This window comes from Aethalodelphis obliquidens, unplaced genomic scaffold (assembly GCF_003676395.1).
Source record: "Aethalodelphis obliquidens isolate GAN/ISIS:26980383/991018 unplaced genomic scaffold, ASM367639v1 scaffold50, whole genome shotgun sequence".
Classification (NCBI taxonomy): Eukaryota; Metazoa; Chordata; class Mammalia; order Artiodactyla; family Delphinidae; genus Aethalodelphis; species Aethalodelphis obliquidens.
The window spans coordinates 14,818,157-14,840,775 of record NW_020837994.1 but is presented as its reverse complement, the minus strand read 5'-3'; the positions used below and the strand labels follow the sequence as shown (position 1 = coordinate 14,840,775).

The 22,619-nt window shown below is 37.6% G+C and overlaps 1 protein-coding gene across 2 annotated transcripts in view; it reads left to right on the top strand.

Moving 5' to 3' along the window:
• GRM5 (glutamate metabotropic receptor 5) overlaps positions 1–22,619 on the top strand; it is a 559,718-nt gene that overhangs the window by 205,787 nt on the left and 331,312 nt on the right. For both annotated transcript variants that reach the window (XM_027083628.1, XM_027083629.1), the window contains exon 3: positions 7,451–7,700. In XM_027083628.1, coding sequence (XP_026939429.1) covers positions 7,451–7,700 — 250 coding nt within the window. The remainder of the gene's footprint in view (positions 1–7,450; positions 7,701–22,619) is intronic.

Here is a 22,619-nt window from a genome sequence, read left to right as displayed (position 1 = left end):
ATATATTTATATATAGTTTTGTTGTGAGGCTAGAAACACCTACATTGAAGAACTTTGTTGTCTAGTGCCAGGAAGTAAATGTAAACAAATGAATGCAATATAGATTTTGAAATTGCCATACTCATTGTACATGTGGCTATATTGGGAAAAGACGTACATTTTTGAAAAGGGAAACATCTTTATAAAGAGATAGTAATAAAATAAGAAGAGGTGTTTATCTCTCTGGGTTTTCTCCCTCCTGGCTGTTTAACTAACCACTAGATCGACTAAGACACAGCACACTCAATATGGGCAGTTTTGGCTAAGATCCCTTGATGAACGTTTATGGCCCCATGAAAGGATGGGAAGTGGTGATTACACTGACTGATTAATCCTGCCCACACATATTTTAGGGGGATGGTATCATGCCAGGCAGTAACTCCAATGAGAAATGGCAGCATTTTTCTTCACTAGTAGTTGTCAACAAAATACACTGTTTATAATAGCAACAGGATATTAGGAGTAAAAGCCATTTGGAATGTATTTATAAATTATTATTTATATTGAGAATCTTAATCTCCTTTTTGAAAAAAAAGACAGTTTGGGTCAAATAAAAGGGAAAAAAGCTCTAATATGGAAGGCCAAGCTCAATAGCTTTTTTTTAAGGGAATTAAATTTCCTAAAGTGAATACATTCTGAAAGAGTAGTTTTTACATTTTTTTAGCATCCACTTGATGATTGTATTTGAACAAATAAATTAACTCTTCCAAAATTTTACTCTTATCTTTCTGTACCATATTTTCTATTCAAGAAATCCCTGAATAACTATTATGTGATGATACATAATTAAATAAGTGCATCTGGTACTCTCAAGGGGCTTACAGTTTTGGAAAACAGCATATACAGATATATCCAAAATATAATAAATAAATATATAAAGCAAGTAACATAAATATATGTACAGAATATAGAATACAGAATTTATATTTCAAATTAAATCTAATACATTATCATACTTAGCACCATAACTCATTATCTGACTCTGGGAAATCTCCTGAGAAGTCCCCTAATGAAACACATTATATGAAGTGTTTTCCTAAGGAAAAAAAAAAAAAAATTAATATCATGGGTTATAGTTTTAATCAAATTCTCAATATCAAATAAATCATTAGTATGATCAGCCTTGTCATAAAGGTGAAGGAGGGACTTCCCTGGCGATCCGGTGGTTAAGAGGTTAAGACTCTGCGCTTCCACTGCAGGGGGCGTGGGTTTGATCCCTGGTGGAGGAACTAAGATCCTGCATGGTTAAAAAAAAAAAAAAAAGTGAAGGAACTACAATTATAAACTTTTATAGCAATTATAAGTAACAAAAATTATGCTCTTCAGTATTATAAAATAGATCACTAGGCTAAAATGTGTAAATATCTAGAGTCTACCACGTGCCTAGTATCATACCTGTACGTAATTAATTAATCCTTGTAAAGCATGGTGGAGTATGTCAGTTTAGTTCCACAAGCATCGCTAGGTGGCGCTATGGAGAAGATGTGGTCTATATCCTAAGTAAGTTACATACAGTCTGGGCAATTGAGTTGAACCAGAAAGAATGGGTAAGATTTCAACATAAAGAAATGGGAAAAGGGTATTCCAAGTAGAAAGAACATCATGAATAAAAGTGAATAAGTGGGGACATGTGAGCCATCTGAGCTACACATGAAAGAGCATAATAAGAAGTAAGACCCGCCCCCCCCCCTCAAAATGAGACATAGGAGATGATAAGAGGTATGTTCCCAAGTAAGTTTCTATGAAGGGAATAATGAGGGTCTGATTATGGTGGGAGAAGTAAGAGTACAATGGAAAAAAGGAAACGAATGTCAGAGAAAGGAAAATTATTTGTTATCTTTTTAGTATGATTCTATTAATTTAATTTTTATTCTTACAATCAGTTTCTTCAACACACATATTTATAAATTTGAGCCATATCTCCAATAGATATTTTGCAAGAAAAATACCTCATTTACCAGATGTAGCCTATCTATGTTGCCATTCTTTATTATCTTTATCCAGAAGTATGTTTAAGCCACAGTAGCACAGTACCTACTGAAAGTGAAGTGGTACGACCTGAAATAGCAATGGTCTATGGTTATGCATTGCATACTAAAGGATTGTTCCATGCCTGTGCCTTTAAACATAAAGTGCAAAGAATCTCTCTTACGTTAGAAGAAAGATTTAAAGCTATTCTTTAGCAAGTCTTGTTTGCATTGTGTACTTTGTAGGCACAAATGGAGTCAGATGCTTCCAGATCCCAGCTGACATAATACACGTCAAATAGTACTAGTGAAAGCAACTAGCTTTAAATAGCATTTGAGGTTAAAATATTAGAATCTCTTATTATCCAGGGGAACACTGAAGCCATTGGGAAAAAATCTAGATGTTCTGACTGTTTTGACTATTGTACAATTCTGTCCTTCAGATTTTAAGTGGAATAATATTACATAATCACTCAATAGAGTGATACATTCTAGACACAAATGTTGCAATTCTGATGAGAGGTAGGATAATTAATTGCACAAATATTTTCATCTGGCAAATTCCCACTTGGTGCTGATTACTTTGTACCACTCATTCATTCACTTATTTTTTTACTCAACTTGTGTTAGTTATCTTCTAGGCCCCTTTGAAGAATTAAGAATACACAAGAGAATAAAATTTATGTCCCAAAGGTATACAGTCTTAAAGGAGCAGACACAAGTAAAGACAATTTTCTATTGTAAGATCAAATGAGGAATGTAGGAAGGGATACATAGGTTGGGCAGACTTTGCAGAGGAATTCCTTGAGCTTGATATTAAAGGAACAGTAAGTAGAAGGTGATCTGACAGGAGGAAGGAAAATTAACTGGACTTTTCTATTTTAATTTAGATGTGACATCTTGTTGAAAACCATCTCAATTGTAAAGTCTTTCTGGCATACTAGAAATGACTAATATGATTTTAAGTAGAGCATCTGCTCTTAGAATAAATGTGAATTAAGCATTCTGCCATGGCTTCAGGTTTGGTATCTTTCATGATATAAGAAAAAAAATAACCTTGATCCTATTTTACATTTTTATCCATTAGACTCTCATTCTGTGGTTGAAATGGAAAATAAAATGCATACAATGTAGCCAAATCTAACTGATGTGATAGAAACATAGAACCAAAACAAAGTGATAGCTAAGCAATTGTTTGAGATAAAATTTGATTCTGATCAATTTTGCTCTATAATAATTCTATTTACAAAATTAGCTACCCCCAAGTTCTCAAGTTATTTTCATTATAGAGATTGTATTTTAATAATTGCATGTGAGTATATCCCACCAGAAATATACAAGGATATCTAAAAGTTATAAATTAATATTTACTCTTACATTTGATTTAAGGAAATTACAGGAAAATTTTATCCTTACTATCAGCATGCTGAATTTCTTTTTTCAGTAATGTTCACTTGGCATTCCATTTTAAATGTTCCATATCTCTCTGCAATTTCAATAACTTTTAAGTCTGTTATTTAAAATTTTTTCATCAAACTTGTACTTTAATATTTTTCAAAATCATGTCATTCAGAATGGCTTAAAGTAAGAAAGAGCACTTTACGTTTTTCTTTTCTGGTTTTCACTTTCATATTTCTAAGTAGTATGAATATATGCTTACTTTTTTTTTTTTTTTTTTTTTTTTTTTTTGGGGTGTGTGGGCCTCTCTCTTTTTTTGCCTCTCCTGTTGCGGAGCACAGGCTCCGGGAGCGCAGGCTCAGCGGCCATGGCTTACGGGCCCAGCCGCTCCGCGGCACGTGGGATCTTCCCGGACCGGGGCACGAACCTGTGTCCCCTGCCTCGGCAGGCGGACTCTCAACCACTGTGCCACCAGGGAAGCCCCTACGCTTACTTTTTTAATGCCTACTTTTTAATTTATGGAAAGTAGACATCTCTTAATTCACATATATTCTTATTTCTTCTCAATATAATTGTATTATTAGATTAATCTCATTTTTTTTTCAGATTCAAATAATTCTGTTAATCATCTCTCTCTTGCTTTCTGTATATCTTAACTTCCAAATAGTGAGTGGAGTATTTTAATAACCTTCCCTTTCTCATCAACTCTCCTTGCTTCCACATCTCAACCTAAAATCTTCCTCTGTTGTAATTTTCATTGGAAAGGTTGGTAACATATATTTTCTATTGCATAATAAGTTTTCTACCTTGCCTATATGTGGACTTATACAGTTGAAAATTAATAATTGACATTTGCATCATTACAATTATAAATAGTGTGAGCTAAGAGTCAAGTCGGACTACGATTACATTTTCTTCTCATAATTCCAAGCCACAGACCCTCTGCTACTTAAAGAAGAATGTCTAATAGATTCCTTCTTACTTTTGCCAGATGCTTAGTTGAAGCCACATACTAGTTTCATATTTTACACCATATCTTCCTTTTTCTATCACCTTTGTTTCCTTGTTGGAAAAATAAATCTTTGCTTCCTCACCTTTTTTCTCATTCTATACAGTGCTTGAAATCTATTTCATTTTCTTCAAGAAGCCTATGAAATTTTTATAGTTTCTCCTTTATTTATTTATTTATTTATTTATTTATTTATTTATTTATTTATTTATTTTCCGCTATGCGGGCCTCTCACTGTTGTGGCCTCTCCCGTTGCGGAGCACAGGCTCCGGACGCGCAGGCTCAGCGGCCATGGCTCACGGGCCCAGCCGCTCCGCGGCATGTGGGATCTTCCCGGACCGGGGCACGAACCCGTGTCCCCTGCATCGGCAGGCGGACTCTCAACCACTGCACCACCAGGGAAGCCCTCTCCTTTATTTTTAAATATACAATTCTAAAATGTAGTCATTATATCATCTACTGAAAATCTAAACACTACAAGCTTCCCAATTTTATTGGAATACATATTCCCATTTTTAATTCCCAACTTAGAATGGGTTTCTTTTATTAACTCAAAATTAGTATTCTGCAGAAATTTTTATGTTACACATATATTGCAACTGTTTCCTGTTTTAATTTTAAAGAATAATTCTTGGGCTTTGCTCTAACAAAATCATATTTCCCCCACTAGTTTAAGCTTATTTTTTAGTCTATTGTTCAGTATTAATGCCATTCGCTCCATGATTTGTTTTAGTTGCTCCAAGAGAGGGCATCTTAACTTTGTCTAGAATATTCTTTATAACCCCAATATGTGCAATTAATTAGGTTCAGGCTATCTATAAGATATTTTACATACATAAAATATAATATACAAAATACCCATATATTAGGCAGTGTTATCTGTGATTTTCAGGTGATAAAGCTGAGATTTAACATTAGAGCTCAGATCTCTCTAATAACAAAGTTCTCTATTGCAAGGTGCTTCTATATATAACTTACTGTATAAACAAAAAAAATGTTAAAACAAGGCTGTTGGGGAGGTGCTAAAGATTATAAATCTGTCAGGTATTTTTTGTTGTTTAACTACGAATATACTGAGAATTTTCATTATTGCCATCACAATCACTATGCACCTCATATCAAATTATTTATCCAAATGCCCCAGCGTTAATTAAAGCATCAAGTGCAGGGTAGTCGATTGAAAAATAGAGTTGGCTAAAAGCAATCAGAAAAGAATAGATTACTCAGGTTAGTGTAAGACTAATAATTTAGGCCCCTTTGCACATTTTTCAGGAAGAGCCCTTTAACCTTTGTTAATTGCAAAATAACTACGTCGCCTACCTGCCGTCATCATAGAGGTTTCTTTTGGCTTTAATTCTGGAGAAGAGGGAAAGATGCAGCTGGGCCTACCAGTGTTTTTGGCTGGGACTCAAGCTGGCCTGCTCTGCTTTGCCCTTTACAGTTTGTTCATGAGGATAAACTTACACAAAAACCCACCCTCAAAGTCTGAGGCTCTCATTTGCAGCAAGGCACCCCTGCTAAGATGGAGAGCACACAGGGCCAGGAGGGAGAGGATAGATTTTCAAATCAAGACTCTGCCATCTGCTTGTTAAATGTGAACTTCAGTTTTATCAGCTGTGAAGGGAAGATAATAGTACCTTCATCACAGAGCTGGTGTTAAGTAGCATGAGCTCCTATATATGAACTAACTTTCCCAACATCAAAATGTTACATGAGTACAGTTATTTATAAGTTATCTCTATTATCATCGTACAGTGAAATGTATGCAATCGAATGACTTGTACTTGCTTGTTCATTTGAGATTAACTCCTCCTGCTGAAATGCCATTTCCTAGGTCTAGCTGATTGCTAGGCCACTTACATCCCACAGCTTGGCTGTCTTGTAATAGTCTCCTGTATTTCTCAAATCAGTCGCCCTTATCCACCTAATCTTTTGAAAACTCAGAAAATGAACCTGTCATAATTCATAGGGCCTCAGAAGGCTCCCAAAATATCTAAACTTGAAGCATGATGACCTTTAAATAGGAAAGAGAAACACAGATATAATTGGGCTTCTGAGTCTCGTAAAAGTCAGCCGTAGAAGAATGGAGGGAGCAGAATCTGCACTCTTAGACAGATCTGTGAATGGAATGGAACTTTCCACCTACTGGGGATATTAACTCTGGGCCACTGTAAACCTAACTGCCTCATCTGTTTTCTTATCTGTAGAAGGAGGTCATAATATATTTCTCAATATATTCTTCTGAGAGTTAAATGAGGTCACATATATAATAATCTTGATACACTTCCTGGCCTATAAGTGATTGTCAATATTGATTCCCATGTTCCATAATTTTAAAAGACCACCATCAGTCCTTAACCCCAAAACGTTGCAAAATACTTTGGAATTATTCCCCCATATATCGGTAATTTTTCAATGGTTATATATAATAAAACTTTAAATGTTTTAAATGAGCTAATACATTTATCTGTGACAAGACTAAAATCTCAATCAAGGATCTGGAATTTTCACTTGGGATAAAACCACAAACTCTCATGATTATTTATGAAATATATGGATAATATTCTATAAAATAAAATACTCTAAGATATTTGTACATCTATACTATATAAAGTATATGTATTGCATCTGTGTATAATGTCTTTAAACACAAAAATCTGAATCAGTGGAGTAAGAAGATCATATAATGAGAAACAAAATGAAGTGATACAGAATGAAAAGATAGCAGATAAATATTTTCCATCATCTCACATTAGAATATGAGTTTTTTTGAGTCAAAGGGGGAGCCAAATTGCTTATATTTTTGTAATATTCTCTCTGAGTGAAAAAGTTTTAAAAGATCAATGCATATATGTATCCTGTAGTTTCATTGTAAACTGCCCAGATAAGCAAGTCAGTGAAAAAGCAAAACCTCACTCAGGTCTTCAGGTTCCAGATCCAACACTACCAGGTGACCTTCATGCTCCCAGCACTTCTGCGTTCCAACTCTACCCAATGAATCCAACATTCTCCCCTCTGCTTATCTGTTTCCACACAGGCAACTATGGAGAAAGTGGGATGGAAGCGTTCAAAGATATGTCAGCCAAGGAAGGGATTTGCATCGCTCACTCTTACAAAATCTATAGCAACGCGGGGGAGCAGAGCTTCGACAAACTGCTGAAGAAGCTCAGGAGTCACCTGCCCAAGGCCCGGGTGGTGGCCTGCTTCTGCGAGGGCATGACGGTGAGAGGTCTGCTGATGGCCATGAGGCGCCTGGGGCTGGCAGGAGAATTTCTGCTTCTGGGCAGGTAAGTGACAAGGAGAAAATTCACATGGAAGTAAAGTCAGGAATTTGGGAAAATCAAAGGGTATCTTTTGGTGCCTAAAGACAGATGCTTTGGAAGCTTAATCTGTGTAGTGGAAGTAGAGCTTAAAAATCATAAAACACCAGAGCCTGAAAATAATCATGGAAAATAAGTAGATATGCCATGTGCTGATTACTGATAATAACAAGAATCAACATATGAAAATGATGAGTCCTTCAGTCCTCAAAAACTAATTGTAAGGAAATGAGAAGGATTTTTAAATTCTTGCATAATTCTCTTGGAGGTAAACACATTTCAAACTTTATGCTGTTGCTTCTGAAATTGATTCTGAGAATGGCTATGTAAGCTTGTTTTATAAGATAGAATCTTAGACTTTGGGGATGGAACGTGAGGCATTGCTTCTAGAACTAATTGTAAAAGCATTCGTAATTTGGCTCATTATTTTCTATTGCAAAAGTGTTATCGCGTCGCCTGATCACTCACATTGTTACCAGACCAGTTTCTAAAAGATTAACTTCTGCAGGGACTGACTTTCATTATCTGGATAATGCACTTGATTGGCACAGCTCAGCTCATTTCTTCCTGATCCTGTTGAGTCAGCGTATTAGTTAGGGTTCTGCAAAGAAATAGAAACAGTAATGTATGTCTATGGAGAGAGATACCCGGGAGAGTCAGTGTTACAGCTGTGGTCTGAAAGCTGGCAGGCTTGAGACCGAAGAAAAGCCAATGTTTCAGTTCAAGTCTGAAGGCCAGAAAAGACTAATATCTCAACACAAGCAAGTCATGAAGGAGTTTTACGCAGCCTTTTTCAGGACTTCAGTTGATTGGATGAGCCCACCCAATTTAGGGAGAATAAACGTCATTACTCAGTCTACCCACACTAATGTTAATCTCATCCAGAAACACCCTCATAGACAGAATAATGTTTGGCCAAACGTTTTGTCACCCTGTGGCCCAATCAAGATGTCACATAAAATTAATCATCACAGTCAAGTCAACACCATAGTTTTAACAGGTGAATGCAGTTCACCATTTCATACCTTTAAAAAGTTACCATGTTATCACATATCTTTTCTCAATAGGTAGCCAACTTAAAGAACAGAGAAAACCTTCAGAACCATTGCATCTTTCTCAGTATTACTGTCCAAAATAAAAAGCCAACTCACTTGTTATTAACTTTTGATGGCTCATTATAGAAAACATGCTTCCTTTATTTGCGAACATGTGTAACTGACCTTCTGTGATCAGACTTCGCTCCTACTCGGCTACATTTTATGACAGCCAGTTTATGTACCTAATTCTTTTCTGTCTGAGCTGATGGCAATAGATTGATGGGACTGTTTTATATGAGGCCAACCATCCTTCATAAAAATGATACTGAGATTCCTTTCTCATCGATGCCATACATTTTGTCTAAAATCATCCCTAGTTGGCAAGAGTGATGCATCAGTTCATTTCATGTAATCCAAGAACATTCTCACTGCCAATATTCTGAAAGTCCAAAGTGCAGTGTTACCAGTGGGATAAAAAGAATAAGAAAGGAAGACGCTGGCTTGAAACAGTCCTGTTTTCCCTTGGGGGGTGGGGAATGGGGGATAAGGGATTCTGTAGCTCCTATCTGCCGCTTTGCCAACATTAATAAACAAGTCAGCAGCACTTGTTTTTCAACCATATGTTATGTCACAAACAAATGCTTTTTGATCGCATGTACCCAAGAAAAATAGGTTGGTATCTACTGTATTTGCCATTTTCCATCTACATTTTTTGCCAGCAGCATCACAAGGCCAAAATTCAGTATTTTGTATATTTAAAATTTTATTCTGTATATGCTGTTTATAAGAAGTTCTTTTCAAATCATTTCATCCATGAAATAATAGATTTATAACCTTTAATTATATTTCCTAATTCTCTCATTTATTGGCCAATAATAATTCAACATTTGCTTGAGCACCAGTTCATCTTTGAGCAATGTTGTTAGAAAAATCCTCCTTTCTCTGAATTTTAAAAATGTCTCTCTGTAGTTTCTACATCTTGGATCATATTATTTTCTTTGCAGGTGACATGTGATACTCTTTACAGTATTTGGAAACAACATTATGGTCCTTAGTCTCCTTCACCTTCTCATGAAATTCCCACTTCTTCCATTCCTACTTCTTCATAGTGAAAAGGCACTGTGGGTATTAATAAAACCATTTATCAGGACCATTTATAGGATCATTTATTAACTGCTGTGTGCCAATTACTGCACTAACCACTTTACATGCATTGTTTCATTTAATTATTCATTTGACAAATATTGAGTGGCTAGTATCTGTTAAGATGCTTGGAATACATCAGTGAACAAAATAGACAGTAATCACTACCCTTATGGACCTTACAGATGATAAGTTAGATAGAAGGAAATAAGTGCTGTGAAAAAAATATAAGAACAGCTTGCATGATGAGTACTATTATCATCTCCATTTTATACACAAGGACTCTTAAGACTCAATAAATGCTGAGAAATAATAATATGATATATAGACGTATGCCATGAAGACAAAATTTTAAATGTCTATGTAAGTCTAGAAACTGAGCAGTTAGCACTACGTTCTGCTGCTTCTTAGTAAGTTTAAAATATTCCTGTTAGTAAAAGTGGAGATCTAGGACACTGAGCAGAAAAGCAGAACTTCATAGTTGTAAGAGAATTTAGAACATCTATCCACTCTCATTTTACAAATGAGGAAACTGATACCACAAACATTTGAATGACATGGTCAAGGTCACACAAAAGCCCAATTACCATGATTCAAAATCTTGTGCTTTTCTCTACTAACCTGTCTCCTATAGAATAGAAACAGGGGAGAAGTTATAATCTGACAGCAAATCCCTGGTTCTTCATAGACCCTCGGTGGAGAAAAAAGAAACTATCCTAGATAATTCCAATTGAAGTTAGCATTTTTATATTAATGTTCCCTCCTAAAAACTCTTATTCAACTCACCCTATACTCCTCCTAGAATTTTAGGATAATTTTGTTTGCATATACTCCCCAATCTCTCTTTCTGCTCCTTCCTTCCCCTACCCCCAACTCAAACTTGGGTGGATAGTTCCTATAAACTAGAAGTCAAAGCTAAGAGAAAGACTCTATATTCAGAATGTCCTAGAGGTTTCCACATTTAACAGCTACAGTTACTTAAAAATCTATCCAGCTGCCTTGGGACAGGCATGTTTAATGGAGTCATTCAACTAAAATGTTAGGCAGGTCTAAGAACTCTGCTGCCAAGACAACCTCATCCATCAACATACCTCACCATCTGTGTTGCACATCTGTAGAATGTTAGAGTGACATAGACCTGGCCACTGGGTCTTCTCATTTGAACTCTGGTTAATCTGTTGTCTTACTGACAATAAAAATGTCCTCTCCAGGTCCCGGAAATAGTCTTGCTAAACACTTTAGCCCTGGCGGCAGGATGAGATCAATAATCTGAATGGTAATGACATTTCTAAAGGGGCTTATTTTTCTAGAATGGATACAGTGTTTTAGATCTTGACTTGGGAAAATATTATTTGAGATGTATTATTCACAAGTTGTAAGCCTAAAAATGTGGAAACAAGGACCAATTTTTAGCAAATTAACAATGTAAAGATCGTTTTATCTTATCTGTGATTAACTAAAACTATTTAGCTATTTGAATTAAGAATTTCTGTCCTTCAATGTTATGATAGTTACCAGGACGCAAGAAAGAATGTACTTAAATTTCAAAACTAATTGGGAATTATTACCAGTGTTTCTTTTCTTTATGCACAGGTTACTGATTTCAAGACACATTTTTTTTTTTAGCTTTTAAAATGTTTTCTTAAATTGAAGTATAGTTGATTTACAATGTTGCATTAATTTCTTCTGTACAGCAAAGTTATTCAGTTATACATATATATATATATTTTTTCATATTCTTTTCCTTTATGGTTTAATCTCAGGATATAGAATATAGTTCCCTGTGCTACAGAGTAAGACCTTGTCGTTTATCCATTCTACATATACTAGTTTGCATCTGCTAACCCCAAACTCCCATTCCATCCCTCTCCCATCACCCCCCCTTACCCTTGACAACCATGAGTCTGTTCTCTATGTCTGCGAGTCTGTTTCTGTTTCGTAGATAAGTTGATTTGTGTCATATTTTAGATTCCACATGTAAGAGATATAATATGGTTTTCATCTTTCTTTTTCTGACTTACTTTGCTTAGTATGATAATCTCTAGGTCCATCCATGTTGCTGCAAATGGCATTATTTCATTCTTTCTTATGGCTGAGTAATATTCCATTGTATTGACATATATGTACCACATCTTCTTTAACCATTCATCTGTTGATAGACATTTAGGTTGTTTCCATGTCTTAGCTATTGTGAATAGTACTGCTGTGAACGTAAGGATGCATGTATCTTTTTGAATTATAGTTTTCTCTGGACATATGCCCAGGAGTGTGATTGCTGGATCATATGGCAACTCTATTTTTAATTTTCTGAGGAACCTCCGTACAGCTTGCCATAGTTGCTGTACTATTTCACCCCTCTAGTTGGTCACAAAGCACCAAACTGAGCTCCCTGTGCTATGCAGCTGCTTCCCATTAGCTATCTGTTTTACATTTCATAGTGTATATATGTCAATGCTACTCTCTCACTTCGTCCCGGCTTCCTCTTATCTCTCCCTGTGTCCTAAAGTCCGTTCTCTATGTCTGCGTCTTTATTCCTGTCCTATCCCTAGGTTCATTAGAACCTTTTTTTTTTTTAGATTCCATATATATATATATGTTAGCATATGGTACTTGTTTTTCTCTTTGTGACTTATTTCACTCTGTATGACAGACTCTATGTCCATCCACCTCACTACAAATAACTCAATTTCGTTTCTTTTTATGGCTGAGTAATATACCATGGTATATATGTGCCACATCTTCTTTATCCATACATCTGTCAATGGACATTTAGGTTGCTTCCACGTCCTGGCTATTGTAAACAGTGCTGCAGTGAACATTGTAGTACATGTCTCTTTTTGAATTACGGTTTTCTTACGGTATATGTCCAGTAGTGGGATTGCTGGGTCCTATGGTAGTTCTACTTTTAGTGTTTTAGAGAACCTCTATACTGTTCTCCGTAATGGCTCTATCAATTTACATTCCCACCAACAGTGCAAGAGGTTCCCTTTTCTCCACACCCCCTCCAGCATTTACTGTTTGTAGATTTTTTGATGATGGCCATACTGACCGGTGTGAGGTGATACCTCACTGTGGTTTTGATTTGCATTTCTCTAATGATTAGTGATGTTGGGCATCCTTTCATGTGTTTTTGGCAATCTGTATGTCTACATTGGAGAAATGTCTATTTAGGTTTTCCACCCATTTTTGGATTGGGTTGTTTGTTTTTTTTATATTGAGCTGCATGAGCTGCTTGTAAATTTTGGAGATTAATCCTTTGTCAGTTGCTTCATTTGCAAATATTTTCTCCCATTCTGAGGAGTGTCTTTTGGTCTTGTTTAAGGTTTCCTTTGCTCTGCAAAAGCTTTGAAGTTTCATTAGGTCCCATTTCTTTATTTTTTTTTTTATTTCCATTTCTCTAGGAGGTGGGTCAAAAAGGATCTTGCTGTGATTTATGTCAGAGAGTGTTCTGCCTATGTTTTCCTCTAAGAGTTTGATAGTGTCTGGCCTTATATTGAGGTCTTTAATCCATTTTGAGTTTATGCTGGTGTATGGTGTTAGGAAGTGTTCTAATTTCATTTTTTTACATGTAGCTGTCCAGTTTTCCCAGCACCACTTATTGAAGAGTCTGTCTTTTCCCATTGTATATTCTTGCCTGTTTTGTCAATGATAACATGACAGTATGTGCGTGGATTTATCTCTGGGCTTTTGATCCTATTCCATTGATCTATATTTCTGTTGTTGTGCCAGTACAATACTGTCTTCATTCCTGTAGCTTTGTAGTATAGTCTGAAATCAGGGACCTGATTCCTCCAGCTCCATTTTATTTTCTCAAGATTGCTTTGGCTATTCGGGGTCTTTTGTGTTTCCATACAAATTGTAAAATATTTTGTTCTAATTCTGTGAAAAATGCCATTGGTAGTTTGATAGGGATTGCACTGAATCTGTGGATTGCTTTAGGCAGTATAGTCATTTTCACAATGTTGATTTTTCCAATCCGAGAACATAGTATATCTCTCCATCTGTTTGTATCGTCTTTAATTTGTTTCAGCAGTGTCTTATAGTTTTCTGCATACAGGTCTTTTGTCTCCTTAGGTAGGTTTATTCCTAGGTATTTTATTCTTTCTGTTGCAACGGTAAATGTGAGTGTTTCCTTAATTTCTCTTTCAGATATTTTGTCGTTAGTGCATAGGAATGCAAGAGATTTCTGTGCATTAATTTTGTATCCTGCTACTTTACCAAATTCACTGATTAGCTCTAGGAGTTTTCTGGTAGCATCTTTAGGATTCCCTATGTATAGTAACCTGTCAACTGCAAACAGTGACAGCTTTATTTCTTCTTTTCCGATTTGGATTCCTTTTATTTCTTTTTCTTCTCTGATGGCCGTGGCTAAAACTTCCAAAACTATGTTGAATAATAGTGGTGAGAGTGGGCAACCTTGTCTTTTTTCTGATCTTAGAGGAAATGGTTTCAGTTTTTCACCATTGAGGACAATGTTGGCTTTGGGTTTGTCATATATGGCCTTTATTATGTTGAGGTAAGTTCCCTCTATTCCTACTTTCTGGAGAGTATTTATCATAAATCGGTGTTGAATTTTCTCAAAAGCTTTTTCTGCATCTATTGAGATTATCATATGGTTTTTCTCCTTCAATTTGTTAATAAGGTGTATCATATTGATTGATTTGCATATACTGAAGAATCCTTGCATTCCTGGGATAAAACCCACTTGATCATGGTGTATGATTCTTTTAATGTGCTCTTGGGTTCTGTTTGCTAGTATTTTGTTGAGGAGTTTTGCATCTATGTTCATCAGTGATATTGGTCTATAATTTTCCTTTTTTGTGACATCTTTTTCTGGTTTTGGTATCAGGGTGATGGTGGCCTTGTAGAATGAGTTTGGGAGTGTTCCTCCCTCTGCTATATTTTGGAGGACTTTGAGAAGAATAGGTGTTAGCTCTGCTCTAAATGTTTGATAGAATTCTCCTGTGAAGCCATCTGGCCCTGGGCTTTCGTTTGTTGGAAGATTTTTAATCACAGTTTCAATTTCAGTGCTTGTGATTGGTCTGCTCATATGTTCTGTTTCTTTCTGGTTCAGTCTTGGCAGATTGTACTTTTCTAAGAATTTGTCCATTTCTTCCAGATTGTCCATTTTATTGGCATATAGTTGCTTGTAGTAATCTCTCATGATCCTTTATATTTCTGCGGTGTCAGTTGTTACTTCTACTTTTTCACTTGTAATTCTGTTGATTTGAGTCTTCTCCCTTTTTTTCTTGATGAGTCTGGCTAATGGTTTATCAATTTTGTTTATCTTCTCAAAGAACCAGCTTATAGTTTTATTGATCTTTGCTCTCATTTCCTTCATTTCTTTTTTATTTATTTCTGATCTGATCTTTATGATTTCTTTCCTTCTGCTAACTTTGGGGTTTTTTGTTCGTCTTTCTCTAATTGCTTAGGTGTAAGGTTAGGTTGTTTATTTGAGATGTTTCTTAAGGTAGGATTGTATTGCTATAAACTTCCTTCTGAGAACTGCTTTTGCTGCATCCCATAGGTTTTGGGTTGTCGTGTTTTCATTGTCATTTGTTTCTAGGTAGTTTTTGATTTCCTCTTTGATTTCTTCAGTGATCTCTTGGATACTGAGTAGTGTATTGTTTAGCATCCATGTGTTTGTATATTTTACAGTTTTTTTCCTGTAATTAATATCTAGTTTCATAGTGTTATGGTTGGAAAAGATACTTGATACGATTTCAATTTTCTTAAATTTACCAAGGCTTGTTTTTTTACCCAAGATATGATCTATCCTGGAGAATGTTCCATGAACACTTGAGAAGAAGGTGTATTCTGTTGTTTTGGGGTAGAATGTCCTATAAATATCAATTAAGTGCATCTGGTTTAATGTGTCATTTAAAGCTTGTGTTTCCTTATTTATTTTCATTTTGGATGACCTGTCCATTTGTGAAAGGGGGGTGTTACAGTCCCCTATTATTATTGTGTTACTGTCGATTTCCCCTTTTATGGCTGTTAGCATTTGCTTTATGTATTGAGGTGCTCCTATGTTGGGTGCATGGATATTTACAACTGTTATATCTTCTTGTTGGATTGATCCCTTGATCATTACATAGTGTCCTTCTTTGTCTCTTGTAATAGCCTTTATTTTAAAGTCTATTTTGTCTGATATGAGTATTGCTACTCCAGCTTTCTTTTGATTTCCATTTACATGGAATATCTTTTTCCATCCCCTCATTTTCAGTCTGTATGTGTCCCTAGGTCAGAAGTGGGTCTCTTGTAGACAGCATATATTGGGGTCTTGTTTTTGTACGCATTCAGCCAGTCTGTGTCTTTTGGTTGGGGCATTTAATCCATATACATTTAAGGTAATTATTGATATGTATGTTCCCTATTCCCATTTTCTTAATTGTTTTGGGTTTGTTTTTGTAGGTCTTTTCCTTCTCTTGTGTTTCCTGCCTAGAGAAGTTCCTTTAGCATTTGTTGTAAAGCTGGTCTGGTTGTGCTGAGTTCTCTTAACTTTTGCTTGTCTGTAAAGGTTTTAATTTCTCCATCAAATCTGAATGAGATCCATGCTGTGTAGAGTAATCGTGGTTATAGGCTTTTCCCTTTCATACTTTAAGTATGTCCTGCCACTCCCTTCTGGCTTGTAGAGTTTCTGCTGAAAGGTCAGCTGTTAACCTTATGGGCGATCCCTTGTATGTTATTTGTTGTGTTTCCCTTGCTGCTTTTAATATTTTTTCTTTGTATTTAATTTTTGCTTGTTTGAGTAATATTGTCTTGGATTTATCCTGTGTAGGACTCTCTGCTTCCTGGATATGACTGACTATTGCCTTTCCCATATTAGGGAAGTTTTCAACTATAATCTCTTCAAATATTTTCTCTGACCCTTTCTTTTTCTCTTCTTCCTCTGGGCCCCCTATAATTCAAATGTTGGTGCATTTAATGTTGTACCAGAGATCTCTGAGACTGTCCTCAATTCTTTTCACTCTTTTTTCTTTATTCTGCTCTGCAGCAGTTATTTCCACTGTTTCATCTTCCAGGTCACTTACCCGTTCTTCTGCCTCAGTTATTCTGCTATTGATTCCTTCTAGAGTATTTTTAATTTCAGTTTTTGTGTTGTTCGTCACTGTTTGTTTGCTCTTTAGTTCTTCTAGGTCCTTTTTAAACCTTTCTTGTTTTTTCTCCATTCTATTTCCAAGATTTTGGATCATCTTTACTACCATTACTCTGAATTCTTTTTCAGGTAGACTGCCTATTTCTTCTTCATTTGTTTGGTTTGGTGGGCTTTTACCTGCTCCTTCATCTGCTGCATATTTCTCTGTCTTCTCATTTTGTTTAACTTACTGTGTTTGGGGTCTCCTTTTCGCAGGTTGCAGGTTCGTAGTTCCCTTTGTTTTTAGTCTGGTCCCAGTGGGTGAGGTTGATTCAGTGGCTTGTGTAAGCTTCCTGGTGGACGTGCCTGTGTTCTAGTTGGTGAGGCTGGATCTTGTCCTTCTGTTGGGCAGGGCCATGTCTGGTGGTGTGTTTTGTGGTGTCTGTGAACTTAGTATGACTTTAGGCAGCCTCTTTGCTAATGGATGTGGTTGTGTTCCTGTCTTGCTAGTTGTTTGGCATGGGGCATCCAGTACTAGAGCTTCTGGCCATTGGGTGGAGCTGGGTCCTAGTGTTGAGGTGGAGATCTCTGGGAGAGCTCTCGCTGATTGATATTATGTGGGGCTGAGAGGTCTATGCTGGTGGTCCAAAGTCCTGGACTTGGCTCTCCCACCTTGGATTGTCAGGCCTGACACCTGGCTGGAGCACCAAGAGCCTGCCAGCCACATGGCTCAGAAGCAAAGAAAGAAAAAAAAAAGGAAAAAAAAACAAAAACAGACAGAACCCCAAACCAAATGGTAAAAGCAAATATAAACAGACAAAAGAAACACACACACACATACTCATAAAAAATATAGAAACAAACAACCAACAACAGCAACAAAAAAACAAACAGTGAGAACCCTAGGACAAATGGTAAAAGCAAACGTAAACAGATAAAATCACACAAAGAAACATACACATACACACTCACGAAAAGAGAAAAAAGAAAAAAAATATATAAATAAAATTTTAAAAATAAAATAAAAAAAGAGACCAACCAAACCAATAAATAAATCCACCAATGATAACAAACACTAAACTAAGATAAAGAGAAAAATCAGAAACAAATAGATGCAGAAGTCAAACTGCAAGTCTACAGTTTCTCCCAACATCCACCGCCTCAATTTTGGGAATATTCATTGTCTGTTCAAGTATTCCATAGATGCAGGGTTCATCAAGTTGACTGTGGGTATTTAATCTGCTGCTCCTGAGGCTGTATGGAGAAATTTCCCTTTCTCTTCTTTTTTTTCAGAGTTCCTGGGGTTCAGCTTTGGTTTTGGCTCCGCCTCTGCATGTAGGTTGCCCTCAGGTGTCTGTTCCCCGCCCAGACAGGAGGGAGTTAAGGCAGCGGCTGACTAGGGCTCTCTTGCTCACTCAGTCTGGGGAGAGGGAAGGTTACAGTAGTCATAACTGGTATGTAGGCCGAGCCTGCGGTGGCAGAGACTGGTGTGATGTTGCAGCAGCCTGAGGCCACTGTGTGTTCTTCCGGGGAAGTTGTCCCTGGATCTCGGGACCCTGGCAGTGGCGGTGTGCACAGGCTCCCTGGGGTGTGTGGGTAGTGACCTGTGCTTGCACATAGGATTCTTGGTGGCAGTGGTGGCAGTGTTAGCGTTACATGCCCATCTCTGGAGTCTGAGCTGATAGCCGAGGCTCACACCCATCTCTGGAGGTCATTTAGGTGGTGCTCTGCCTTCTGTGGGCGCACAGAGCAGGAATCCCCTCTCCTCGTGCACCCAGAAACAATGGTCTCTTGCCTCTTCTGCAGGTCCAGACTTTTCCCCGGACTCCCTCCTGGCTAGCCGTGGTGCACTAACCCCTTCAGGCTGTGTTAACGCCACCAACCCCAGTCCTCTCCCTGGGATCTGACCGAAGCCCGAGCCTCAGCTCCCAGCCCTGCCCACCCCGATGGGTGAGCAGACAAGCCTCTCACGCTGGTGAATGCTGGTCGGTACCGATCCTCTGTGCGGGAATCTCTCCACTTTGCCCTCTGCACCCCTGTTGCTGTGCTCTCCTCTGTGGCTCTGAAGCTTCCCCCCTGCCCACCCCCCATCCCCGCCAGCGAAGGGGCTCCCTAGTGTGTGGAAACTTTTCCTCCTTCAACAGCTCCCTCCCAGAGGTGCAGGTCCCATCCCTATTCTTCTTTTGTTTGTTTGTTTTGGGGTTTTAAAAATATTATTTATTTATTTTCGTCTGTGTTGGGTCTTCATTGCTGTGCTCAGGCTTTCTCTAGTTGCAGCGAGTGGGGGCTACTCTTCGTTGCAGTGTGTGGGCTTCTTATTGCAGCGGCTTCTCTTGTGTGGAGCACAGGCTCTAGGCGTGCAGGCTTCAGTAGTTGTGGCACATGGGCTCAGTAGTTGTGGCTTGCAGGCTCTAGAGTGCAGGCTTAGTAGTTGTGGCGTATGGGCTTAGTTGCTCCATGGCATGTGGGATCTTCCCGGACCAGGGCTCAAACCCGTGTCCCCTGCATTGGGAGGCGGATTCTTAACCACTGCGCCACCAGGGAAGCCCCCTGTCCCTATTCTTTTGTCTCTGTTTTTTCTTTTGCCTTACCCAGGCACGTGGGGATTTTCTTGCCTTTTGGGAAGTCTCAGGTCTTCTGCCAGCGTTCAGTAGGTGCTCTGTAGGAGTTGTTCCACATGTAGGTGTATTTTTGATGTATTTGTGGGGAGGAAGGTGAGATCCCCGTCTTACTCCTCCGCCATCTTGAAGGTCTCCCATTCAGTGTAATTTAATTGTAATGTGAAAAAAAAGTTGTTTTTTGTAAGATATTTATAATTTACTTACAATTCCCCCCAGTCCAGATGCAGTGTACCAGTCAGAGGTCATTTTTATCAAAGGCAGTAATGCTGGGAAACAGTTGACATTCTACTTTTATCAAGTTGCCAGGAGTACAGTGCCGAACAGTTAGGCAGAAGTTAAATACTCATGCAGAAGGGTTAAAGGTCTTGGCTAACACTTTACCACAAAATTTGTCACAGTTTATTCAGCCAGCCCCCATCTCCATGGACCTTTTGGTTGTTTCCAGTCTTTTATTACTATAAATTATGTTGTAATATATAACCACAGGCATGTGCTTTTTCATATTTATAGAGATGAATCTTCATGGTAGATTCTTGGAAGTGGGATTGGCTAAATCAAAAGAGAAATGCAGATGTACTTTTGTCAGATAGTGTCAAATTCCCCACCATAAGGGTTGAACAATTTTGTTTTCCCTTCAGTAATATGTGGAAGGTAGCTCTTTCCCTTCAGCTTTTCTGACAGGATATGTGTCAAGCTTTTCATTTATGAATCTGATATTTGAAAAATGGTATATCAGGGGAATATAATTTGTATTTATTTTGTTATGCACAAGGTTATACCTTGTTTTCTGATGCTAAAGTTTAATGAACCATCTATATACATCTTTTGTCCATCTTTTTTTTTTTTTTTTTTTTTTGCGGTACGTGGGCCTCTCACTGTTGTGGCCTCTCCCGTTGCGGAGCACAGGCTCTGGACGCGCAGGCTCAGCGGCCATGGCTCACAGGCCCAGCTGCTCCGTGGCATGTGGGATCCTCCCAGACTGGGGCACGAACCCGTGTCCCCTGCATCGGCAGGCGGACTCTCAACCACTGCGCCACGAGGGAAGCCCTGTCCATCTTTTATTAGGTTAAAAAAAAGTAATTTTCATTGAGTTCCCATTATGTGTTAGAGGACAAGGAGAGTGGGAAAGAGAGGAGGGGAGCAGGAGAGGAAAGGAGATGATGAGAGGAAAGAGAGAGAGAGGGGGAAATTTAATGTTTTAAGTAATATGGGATGTGTCAAGTTTTAGATACCTTTAAGTTTGCTAATAATATCCCCACTTTATAGGGGAGAAAATTGAGACTCAAAGTGGTTAAATGACTGGACAAGATCACACTAGTTTCTTATCCTAGTGGCCATTCTAAGTATCACAAAGAGAGAAGTCTTTTAGCAACATCAATGTTTGTACATTTATGATAGCGTCAGTTTAATTTTGATTCAGTTTTGTTTTTGTTGTTTTAGGTTATCCTTTGAAAATTAAATAAACCTAGTAAAATGACTTAAAATTTGTTGGAAGTTTTGTGATAAATTTGTAATGTAAATAAAGCCAGCCAAACTATGTCCCACTTTGCCTGGAGTTGTTTTACTCCTTTTCTTCATTTGAGTTGGGAAGACCAGACTAATTGCATAATGTTCAGTCTATAAACAGCCCGTTCGTTGTTTAGATGCATCTGCCTCAGACCATATGCAAAACTCTCTAAACCATATGGGTTGAGAACAGAGAATAAGGGAAGCATGTGTGAAGAAATTTGGAGAGGAACCTAGGAGACAGTATTTTCAGCCTTGTAGTATTTTGATATTTATTTCATCATTGGAGAAAGCTTTTTTGTGGGTATGAGAATATAACAGGTGTGATTTTCCAAAAGATAATCCTGGGATATGGCTTATGGATTAGAAGAGGTGAGATGGATATAGGGGAACCAGTGTCCCTAACAAAAATTATACTGTGATAGACTAAGGCAGTGTGGATGATGAAATGGAGGGCAGACCATGATCTACTTAGTAATTAAAATACGATTATTACCTTGTTTGTGATGATGGTATCAGGGTATATATGTACGTCCAAACTCATCAAAATGTATTCATTAAATGTGTGCAACTTCTTGTACATTATGTACAACTTAACAAAGTTGAAAAAAATCTGTAGGAGCTGCTGATGTGTTTATATTAAGGAGTGTAGGGAAGATATCAAGGGTGATTACCTAGATTCTTACATTGTATAACAAAATAGATGATGGTACCTTTATTGAGATGAAGACAATTGGACAAGAACCAGGTATGAGGCAGAGAGCAGATCGTGAGCTTGGTTTTAAGTAAGTTGACCTAAGGTGCATTTTGAACATAAAAATAGCCAAGAAAGCAGGAAAAGATGTAAGTCTGGAGCTCAAAAGAGATATATAGGCTGTAAATAAAAACGAGCAAATCATCTGAATAATTTAGCTTTATTAATGGAAGACATGGCTGTGTATAATTAAAAGAGGAAGTCTAAGAACTTAGCTTTGAGGGACCTCAAAATTGAATGATTAGAAAAAAGATGAACTTGGCAAAGGAGGTAGAGAAAAAGCAAATTCAGAGATCGGGGAGGAAAACCCAGAGAGTGCTGTGACCAGTAGAAGAGCATGTATAAAGAAGAGACCACTATCCAGTGGTTAGGACTTGATGCTTTCACTGCCGTGGCCCCAGGTTCAGTCCCTGGTCTGGGAACTAAGATTCTACAAGCCATGCAGTGAAAGGAAGGAAGGGAGGGAGGGAGGGAGGAAGGAGGAGAGGAAAAAAGGAAGGAATAAGAGACTACCGTGTCAAATGATTCTAGGAAATCAAGTGCAAATAATTTTGAGAGGGCCTTTTGGATCTATGGCAGTGGAAGTAATTGATGATTTAGCAAGAGTTGGCTAAATGGAGAAATAAAAACAGAGTCAGGATGAAGTGGCTAAGGAGTAGGAAGTAAGAAAATGAACGCAGGGCATATAATCCCTTTGGGGATTATATTATCACTGCTTTGGGAAGTGAAACTAATAAGGAAAGAAGA